General features: G+C 41.5%; 1 protein-coding gene across 1 annotated transcript in view; it reads right to left on the bottom strand.

Moving 5' to 3' along the window:
* Positions 1 to 10856, bottom strand: part of LOC143413757 (NACHT, LRR and PYD domains-containing protein 3-like) — a 47060-nt gene that overhangs the window by 3325 nt on the left and 32879 nt on the right. The window contains exon 12 of the mRNA XM_076877179.1: positions 6364 to 6537. Within this exon, the coding sequence (XP_076733294.1) occupies positions 6364 to 6537 (174 nt within the window). The remainder of the gene's footprint in view (positions 1 to 6363; positions 6538 to 10856) is intronic.

Below are 10856 nucleotides of genomic sequence, written 5' to 3'. Positions count from 1 at the left end.
ACAGAGAAAGTTGCGCTGCACAAGGAATACAATTTGAAACGTCATTACACAACTAGACATGCTGAGGTGGATGCAAAATACCAGGGAGACGAGAGAGCGAACCGGGTTGCCAGTCTTAAAACAGATCTACTGAGGCAGCAAGATTTCTCCAAGAAAGCAACCAAAGAGAATAATGCAGCAGTCGGAGCCACGTGGTTAGTGAGATGATTGCTAAAGCAGGGAAGCCATTCACAGAAGGTGCATTTGTCTAAAAGTGCATATTGCAGGCTGCAAATATAGTCTGTCCGGGAAAGAAAGGTCAGTTTAGCAACATCAGCCTTTCTGCCAACACCGCAGCAGATCGCATTTCTGACCTGTCAAGTGACATTTATGACCAACTGTGTGAGAAAGCCAAATGTTTCAGTGTATACTCAGTCGCTCTTGATGAGACCACAGACATCACCGACACTGCCCAGCTCCCAATGTATGTCCGTGGTGTTGATGACAGTTTTGAAGTGATGGAGGAGCTGCTCACAGTAATTCCAATGCATGGCCAGACCACCGCTCAGCAGATATTTACAAGCTGTGTGATGCCATTGAGAATGTTGGTTTGCCATGGAAGAGGTTTGTTGGAATAACAACAGATGGAGCGCCATCAATGACAGGGAGGAAACATGGACTGGTGGCACAAAACAAACTGGAAGAGGAAGGCGTGGAGGAGGCCATTGCTCTGCACTGCATCATCCATCAGCAGGTCCTTTGCAGCAAATGCCTGAAGTTTGACAATGTGATGTCTATTGTTGTGAAATGCATCAACCAAATCAGATCCAGGGGCTTAAAGCACCGAAGGTTCTGTGCTTTTTTAGAGGAAATGGAGTCAGAATATGGGGATGTGCTCGACTTCACTGAGGTACGTTGGCTCAGCAGGGGAAATGTATTAAAGAGACTTTTTGAGTTGAGAGCAGAAGTGAAGCCTTCATGGAGAAGGATGGAGTTAGTGTTCCTGTGCTAACTGATCCCAAATGGCTCATGGACTCAGCTTTTCTTGTTGATATGACACATGAGCTTAATGTACTGAACAAGACGTTACAAGGCCAGGGGCAACTTGTCAGTGCTGCCTATGACAACGTGAGAGCATTCTCCACAAAACTGGCGCTCTGGAAAGCTCAGCTCTCTCAGACAAACCTTTGCCATTTCCCAGCATGCAAGGCACTCGTGGATGCAGGCACACCATTCAGTGCTGACGAGTATGTTGATGTCATTTTGAGGCTACAGGAGGAATTTGAACACAGATTTGCTGACTTCAAGACACACAGAGCCACCTTTCACATTTTTGCGGACCCCTTCTCCTTTGATGTGCAAGATGCCCCTTCTGTGCTTCAAATGGAGCTCATTGAGCTGCAGTGCAACTCTGAACTCAAAGCAAAGTTCAGGGAGGTGAGTGGAAAAGCAGACAAGCTTGGACAATTTTTGAGAGACTTGAGCCCTAGTTTCCCTCGGCTTTCCCGAATGTTCAAGCGGACCATGTGCCTTTTTGGTAGCACATACTTGTGCCAAAAGCTCTTCTCCACTTTGAACTTCAATAAGTCCAAGTACAGGTCCAGACTTACGTATGATCATCTTCAAGACATACTGAGGGCCGCAACTGCTTCCTCCCTCAGGCCAAATCTGGCTCGGCTATGCGAGAGGAAACGCTGCCAGGTCTCTAGCAGCAAGGAGTAGGCAAGAGAAGCCATGTTCAGAAGAACAGTTCATTTTCTACAGTGTTCCATTCATGTTCAGAAGAAGGTTATAGAACTGTTAATACAGAATTTCAATCTAAATACAGCAGATATAGAAGACTGAGAAAAACACACAAGTTCACTGACTAAAAATATCTTATTATTGTTTTATTTATGTATTACAGATTGATTTTTTTTCTTATTAATTCTTAATTTGCTTATTTATTTTTCATATTTTGTGTTAAAAAATAAAAATAAAGAGATTTGAGAAGATTGGAATTTTTTAACCATGCCTTTCTTGTGGAAAACCTAATGCGGCCCAGCCTCACCCAGACTCTGCCTGCAGCGGCCCCCAGCTAAATTGAGTTTGAGACCCCTGTCCTACACCATAAATCAGTAAGAGAGGGTACGACCTCTCTCATGGCCCCAAGTGGTGTGTGCATGCCAGAGCACTGTGGAAGGCACACAGAGTCTTTACAGACTACTAAGGATCAAACCTCTATCATCATGCAATCGATTATACAACTCTAAGCATATATGAGTAAATATTTCTAAGCATAAATGACAATCAACAATATAAACCTTACAGCTGGTTTTAATAACAGAATTCATTTGTTTCTCAAATGAGAAAGAACTATCGAGAAACACTCCTAAATCTTTAGTTCTGAACTTTTCCAGTGAGCCAAGGTCAACATTATTAGATAATGCTAATTCTTTTCCCTTACATTATAACAATGTGAGGAGTTAATGCTAAGTATACTGTCATTAGCGGCTAATTCTAATTAGGGGTGAATAATTATTAGTAGCTAATGCTAATATCATTTTCTCTTCCCTTTTAACAATGTGAACAGCTAGTGCTAGTTAGGCTGATGCTAGCAGCTAATGCAAATTTGACGTGAATTAGCATTATATTAGTGAGGAGTTAATGCTAAGTAGGCTGCCATTAGTGGCTAATGCTAATTTTAGATGAAAAAGCATTAGCAGCATATTGTTTTCCTTTGCTTTGTAAGAATGACAGCAGCTAATGATACGAAGTCTACCATTATTAACTAGAGATGGACCGATCCGATATTACGTATCGGTATCGGTCCGATACTGACCTAAATTACTGGATCGGATATCGGAGAAAAATAAAAATGTAATCCGATCCATTAAATATCACGAAAGCACCTCACAAAACTTGCAACACGCCGTAACTCACCTCAGGACGTTAGCACGTTGGAGCAGTATGCATCACGTGATAGAGCGGCTGTGGCATGCGGGACCTGTCGGTGGTCTGGATAGCATTTGGAGCTTCGCTAGCAACCCGGCATTTCGTCTCCGACAAAGTTATCCCGAGAGAAGTAAAGCAAGTGTGTAAGTCCATCTCTGAATGTTTGTAAAGCATTCCCACGTTAAGCTTAACAAGCGACTGCCTCTCGCTCTCCGGCTGCTACTTCAATCATGAAACTGCTTAAATGATCAGCTGATCGGCTTTTCTGTCGCGAGTCCGTCTCTCTTCTTTGTTTTTGGCCCACTTTGCACCAGAAAGAGGAAACCAGCGGCTGATCAACAGCAGCACTTTTAAGCTTGATAAGCTGTTGTTAGAATTTATTTAATATTACTTTCTACTCGAGGATCTTTTTCTACGTAGCTGACGCTGGTAACTGTGCAGGGGCGGATCTAGCAAAGTTTAGCCAGGGGGGGCCGATAGGGCATTAACTGGAAAAGGGGGCACAAAGACATACTTTTCTTTCTTATTCTCATTTAAAATGTCTAGCTTTTAATAAATAATTATCTGACACCCAAAGTTTTAATTTGATGTAAAATGAATAGAAGTCCATTACTGTATATAGTGACTATTAAGTCTAATATATATACCCTAGTAAGCTATAGTACTTTTTACTTTGGGAAGGTACCATCTGTGCAGTCTGCAATTTTGTTGAAGAAAGATGTTGAATCTATTTAATATTTCTTGAAAAATAATTGATTTCTGTGAATTTTTTTTCACACTGCATCAAATTAAGGTTGATTACGTCGATTAAGCATCATGAGGTGGCGCGTGAGGGGTGGTTCCCTATTTTTTATTTATTTATTTTTGTTGTTGCTGGGAGTTGGAACCCTATTAGTTAGGTTGCTTAATATTTACGCTAAGTACTCTTTAAAATACCAGAATAGGGAGGATGGTGTAGGTCTAAGTTTATTAGATTGATCAGTATTGCTGAACTATGAAATATTTTTTTGTATACAGGTATAACAGAATAGCTTTAGTGTAGTTGTTGTTTTAAACTTGAGTATGAACTTGCAGACTTGCAAAATGCAGCAAGATATTTTAAAAAACAGTTTTGTTGATTAAAAAACACTATATCGATTTATATCGGTATCGGCAGATATCCAAATTTATGATATCGGTATCGGTATCGGACATAAAAAAGTGGTATCGTGCCATCTCTATTATTAACTATTGTTAATTTGATGTAAATTAGCATTATCCGATAATGGTAACCCTTTTCCCCTGCATTATAACGATGTCAGGAGTTAATGCTAACTAGGCTGCCATTAGGGGCTAACTCTAATTAGGTGAATAATTATTAGCAGCTAATGCTAATATTGTTTTCCCTTCCCTTTTAACAATGTGAGCAGTGTGGAGCAGGGAAATTATTTTACTGCTATTGTTAAATAATTGTCATCATTACCATTGCATTAAAAATATAAGCTGCAGCATTGATAGTGCATTCAGAGGTTTAAACAGTGTGTGTCTTTCAGAAAGACTAAGTTGCAGGCTGACAGGAAGTTGCAGAGAGTTTGCAGAAGTGAAAGCAGACTCTTAGGTTATTCTGAGGAGCAGGCTAGACGAGGCTATTTTAATTGCTAGGTTATTCAAAAGATTCTGCTATACTTTTATATTTTTATATTAAGGTTTCGTTAGAGGTTCTTGATTAAAACATTTATTTTAAGTAGATGATATATCCATAGTTTCAGTTCAGTTATTACATATACGAGAGTGGTTTCTGTCTCTCTGTCTGGTTAGAGGTCAGGAGCTAGTCGGCGAGGTGAAACAGGGTGCAATTGTGGTTAGCACACAGACACAGACACACACACACTCAGTTAGAGAGAATCATTTAGAGGGGAAAGTTTAATTATGTTTTGCTTGGGGTTGCAAAAAGCAGTTTGTCGCCGAACTGCTGCTGAGGTGTCAAGATGACAAGCGAGCATCCGGCAGTGACAGGATGCACCTGTTATGAAGATGGAAGACGATGTTCTTTTTAAACTGTGTTAAAAGTCATGGTGGTTTTGATTTGACGTATGTATAAAATGTGTTTGTGACGTATGAAGGGGCGTCAGTAATTCAAACCCTGATGCTATAAAAATCTGTGTATGCTTTGAGTAAGTCGAAGACCAATTCCTGTTCTTCCCACACGTGTGTATTCATTAAAATCATTGTTTGACCAAGAGCTTCTGGACCATGGGTGGTTTGTACTCTCCTTCCTCAATTTTTGAACCTTAACAGCAGCTAATGCTAATTTGATGTGAATTAGCATTATATTAGTGAGCAGTTAATGCTAAGTAGGCTGCCATTATTAACTAATGCTACTTTGACGTGAATTAGCATTATGTGCTAATACTAATACTGTTTTCCCTTACTTTTTAACAATCTGAGGGGGTAATTCTAAGTACGCTCTTGTAAATAGCTAATTCTAATTCAGTGTGAATTAGCATTATTCAATAATGCTAACACTGTTTTCTCTTACTTATTAAAAATGATAGTAGCTAATACTAATACTCTTTTCCGTTGGGTAACAACGATGTGAGGAGTTAATGCTAAGTAGGCTGCTTTTAGAGGCTTATTCTAATTAGGGCTGAATAATTATTAGTAGCTAATGCTAATACCGTTTTCTCTTTCCTTATAACAATATGAGCAGCTAATGCTAATTTGATGTGAATTAGCATTATATTAGTGAGGAGTTAATGCTAAGTAGGCTACCATTAGCAGCTAAAGCTAATTTGAGGTGAATAAGCATTAGTAGCTTATGCTAATACGCTTTTCTCTTGTGTTATAATGATGTGAGACGTTAATGCTAAATAGGCTTCCATGAGTGACTCCTTTCCCTTGCATTATAAAGATGTGAAGAGTTTATGCTAAGTAAGCTGACATTAGCAGCTAATGCTAATACTGTTTTCCCTTTCTTTATACAACTTGAGCAGCTATTGCTAAGTAGGCCACTTTTCTCTGCTAAGGATTTGTGTGACCATGATGGAAACTCTGATAAGCTAATGCTGCTTATGGGCCCTGTTAGAATCAATATTTCATTCTCATTCTGTTGTTTGAGAACAATAACAGAAAAATGTGCACTTGAGAACAAATTTATTGTGAATTCAGCTGTGAATGTACAGTTTGTCATTATTTAAGCTTCCATTTCCAAATGTTAGCTGACACTTTATTAGGTACACTGGTATCTATATCAGGTACACCTGTGACCTAAATGTTCCTGCAAACAGACTCCTTGGAGACCCCTACATAAATATCCATGAACTATCCAGCTAGACTAGTGTGTCTGTCCCTGAAAATATTCCTGCATGTGTGATTGTTCATGTGTCATCTGCAGGAAACAAACAGGAAGTGAAGGAAAGACACAGGAAATGTTTCCAGCTCTTCCTCCTCTATCAGATTTTCTCTCCATACCTGAGAGTGTCCAGCCTCCAGCCTGGATCCTTCAGTCCAGCCGAGAGCAGCTTCATTCCTGAGTCACCTGGATGATTGTAGCTCAGGTCCAGCTCTCTCAGATGGGAGGGGTTGGAGCTCAGAGCTGAGGCCAGAGAAGTACAGCCTTCCTCTGTGATCAGACAGCCTGACAGACTGCAGACACACAAAACAACAATCTATCTGTCAACAGTTGTTTTCTCTTTGTCACAATAACATCTATCCATCCATTGTAACTTTATTTATAAGTGACAATACCCAACAGACAACAACAGTCATCTGAAGCTGTTTAACAGTGTAAGGTAAGAGCCTCCACTGTGAGCAGCACTTGGTGATGGTGGGAAGAAGAACTCCCTTTGACACAAAGATCCTCCCAGTGAAAACAGGCTCCAGGAGGAGCATCTACCATGACTGGTTGCAGGGTGAGGGGAAAGAGAAGAGATGAGCTCAGAGAGACAAGAACAAAACAGAGAGACAAAAGTTAAGGACACGCAGTAGTGACATATAAAAGCATCAGGAGTGAAAAGAGGGGAGAAGAAAGCAGAGCATCATGGGAAGTCCACCAACAGCCTGAGCCTATAGCAGCATAACTAAGGGATGGTTCAGGGTCACCTGATCCAGCTCGAACTATAAGCTTTATCAAAAAGGAAAGTTTGAAGCTGATCTTCAAAGTAGAGAGGGTGTCTGTCTCCTGAACTCAAACTGGGAACTGCTGCCACACCCAGTCCAACATAGCCAGGCTTTCTTTGCTGCTTTGACAAAACCTCAAATCCCAGTCAGAGATGATGAGCATCATCACAGTGATGATCATTTCTCTGTAACCCGGGCTTTCTGCTTCAGGATCTGTGCACGCTCACAGAACAAGGAGACCTTTAAACATCATTTCACTAACTGGATGGACTGAGCTCAGCCTACAGATGAACTGGTGCCAGAGATCATAAAGAACATCAAACAGTCAAATTCAACACTTTAATGGAAATATGAGATTAATGCTGCAGACAATCATGAACCTGCTGAATTCATGAACATCAAGAATGCAGCGAGTGATTTTGACCTCAGTGTGCTCAGTGTTCCTGTCTATTCCTAACATATTCCTAACATGATAGCTGCACTTTAGAGCTCTAAAACTGGAACTGACACATGTTTAAACTCTACATGTTACTCAGTACATTCAGTTCTGACACTCGCCCACAGTCCAACAAAGGAAACATGGAGATCACATCAGTTTGTCACCAAAGTCTAATTATTAGGGCAACTTAACCTGTTATTATCTCGTTAACTCATTAACTGATTAACGTCAGCAATTATTTTAATCACAGTTTTTAAAATCATGGTTATTGTGAAAGTGCTCACTGGCTCTGAATATAACAGCCATGGGTCACAGGAGGGATGTTGATCAGTGCTGGCTTGAAATGGGCGTCATTATGCGTCTCAGCCAATGGGAGCATTGAGGGTGGGCCTAATACTACTGCAGCGCTCACATGACCCAGGACAGAAAGAAAGGGGCGGGGACAGAAACATGGAGACAGGTACAGATCTTTGACATGTTCATTTTAAACTGTTCCAGGAGGCAGTGTTGATACAACTAAAGTTATCTGTTGTTGAAGAAGTCGGTCTGAGGAACGTTCTTAGGATCAACAAATGACGGCATGTATGAGCCTCAAGACGCAGCATCACAAGAAGAACACATGAGCTGTAGAAAAAGGAGAGACTGAGAAAGCCACGGCGTTACAACATGAACATGCTGTTGGTCTCTCTGGAGACTACTGGGCGTGGCTGGGTAACCATGGTTACCTGGGAGTTACAGAAACGTGCAGAACATGTGATTCATGTTGCACAGCAGTGGGACATTTGAAATAAAGTCAGCACACTCAGTACAGATAGTGCATCAAATATGATGCTGCTGCCAGACGTCTGCCTTTGAACACGTCCCTGCATCGCGCACAACACCAAGGTTGCCATGGCAATCACAGCTGACAGGGACAAAGCTGCTGGACACAGCTGGAAGCCTGCAGGTATATTTAACATGATGTATTTCTCAGTGTCCTGTCTGTGTGTGAGAGACAAACATCCTCTGTATGTGTGTGTAAATACAGCATGAATATGTAGAGGACATGTTTGTGGATATAAGTAAATGAAAGCTCTGCGTCATTTGAATCTTCTTGTTTCTGTTGCAGGTCTGTGACTGAACTTCTGGGAGGAGAAACGTTGGTTTCATGCTCTGTGATTCTGTGTTTTGTCATCTCTCTCAGGTGATGGACAGCCCAGATGATGACCCCGCCTACGTGGTCAAATTCAAGTCTACATTCAGAACAGACCTGGAGACACGCAAGCAAAATGCCAACATTGTATATGTGAAAACTGCTGCTGGAGCCAGATTCAAGGAGCTCAAGTGTTTACCCAGATCTTACTGAACTTACTGCAGGAACAGAGGGTTGTTGGAGGGAAACCTGTGGAAGCAACAACATCTGAGCCACCAGAGAAGAAGTTGGCCCTGTTGGTGCTTCATCAGAGTGTGAACAGGAGGACGACTCAGCTGAGAACAGTGTGGTGGATACAGAGCAGAGCCCACCATCAGTACAGAGGCCTGTCCATTAGAGTGCTGCTCCAACATGCAGCACATGTACTTGGCCACAGCTGCAACATCTGTACCTGTGAAAGCTTCTCTGTTGCTGCTCATATTGTGCAGAAGAAGAGAGTTTCTTTATCATCAGAAAATGTCAATGAGCTTGTGAGTCTTAGCAGCTGGCTCGGTGCAGAGGAGGAAGAACATGTCAAGTCAGAGGAAGATAAATGCAGTTCATGTTGTCAACTCAACCTGGACTGTTGAAAGAGTTTTTCTTTGTCTGGTTTCTGACTGAGATTCTCCAAAGGAAATCCAGCACAAACACACACTTCACACACTCAAAGTCCTGCACAGTAAATGAGCTGATGAGCGTTTGTGCTGCTGCCTGATAACAGAACAATAGTTCTGCTGCTTCCTGTTCTGCAAACACACATTTATAAATGTTCACTTGCTGTTGATCAAAGGTATGTTGGTGGCTCTGGACGCTGAGGGAACTTTGTAAAAAACTAGATCAAATGTTAACGTCCTGGCAGAGGCAAAGAACTTTGATTTGATATTTGATTAGATTCATGTTTCAGCTCAGACTGACAGAAATATTTGAACTGCTGCTGTGTTAAAGGGAACACTGCTGTTAGAAAGCACCTGATCTGTTTCTGCACACTGAATGTTGCACTTCTCATACTGCAGTACTATTACAATAAGTACACAATACACTACTTTTGAACTCATGATTGAATGTTGCTGTAACAAAGCCATTAATGTGATTCAAAGTGTTCATGGTTTCCCAGCACAACAAATGATTGCACAAGTGTGACTGATCCACTTTCTAATGTGTGTGTAGCCCACACTGTGTGTCACTGTGTCACAGGTGAGTCTGTGTGTCCAGGTTCTATGAGGACAACAGGATATAGTGACTGAGTCCAGCAGCTTAAAGTCTGACTCCATCCTCCATTTAAATAACTCACAGCAACAACTGAATAGCTTTGCCTTTGTGTAGCTGACACTTCATTTTAATGTCCTTCTATTCTGGTTCATCTGGTCTCAGTTTCTATAAGCACACAGGTTTCATCAGGACTCTATGACCTCAGTAATCTTTGCTGGGCCTTAATGCTCTGAACAAAGCTGCACATCACAAGACTAAATAGAAATGAATCAGTCTTTCATTCTCACTGCTGTTTGACTTCAGCTCTCAATGTCCCACCATAACCCATGGAAAGAATTACTGTCCATCCAGGCTCCTGAACATGAAGCTGATGAAGGTGGAGTACTGTGAGGGCTGATGGAGATGAGGAATCCAGGAGCAGTGGGTGGATGGCAGCATCAGCATGAAGGATCAGTGTGAGAACACATCATCATCCACAAAGAAAACCAGTCTGAGTGTCTGACGCTCTTGTTAGAAAGACGCAGTCCCAGCAGTTAGCTTGTCTGCTAGTTAGCTGAGAGCTAACTCACTTGTACATTGAATACCAAACCGTGTAAACCAGGGGTGTCAAACATATGGCCCGTGGGCCAAATCCAGCCCATGAGATAATTTCATATGTCAAATATTGATGAATTTTCAGGCTTGCTGATAATCAATGTGAGCACGGCTGAGGTTTTATTCTGATGAGCAAACCATGTGGCCAAACACTTTAAGAGACAGACTGGGATCATACCATTATGTGAAAGAGGACGGAAATGTCCCATAGACAGCAAGGGTAGTGGTAGAGACCAGTACACAGAGAAATGGGAGCTGTATTGAAATGCAAGCGTGTCAGGAAAGAGTGAAAAGGCAAAATGAGCAGCATCTGGCTGCATTTCAGTGCATTTCAGACCACAAAGCTGAGTGCAACATTTATACAGGAGATATACAGGAGACGCTGAGAGCAGAACTGATAAAATTAGGAGATGGCTAAAGTGAGACCCACTT

The sequence above is a fragment of the Maylandia zebra genome, linkage group LG2 (assembly GCF_041146795.1).
Source record: "Maylandia zebra isolate NMK-2024a linkage group LG2, Mzebra_GT3a, whole genome shotgun sequence".
Classification (NCBI taxonomy): Eukaryota; Metazoa; Chordata; class Actinopteri; order Cichliformes; family Cichlidae; genus Maylandia; species Maylandia zebra.
Note: the sequence above shows the minus strand (reverse complement) of the source record. Positions and strands in the feature narration are given on the sequence as shown.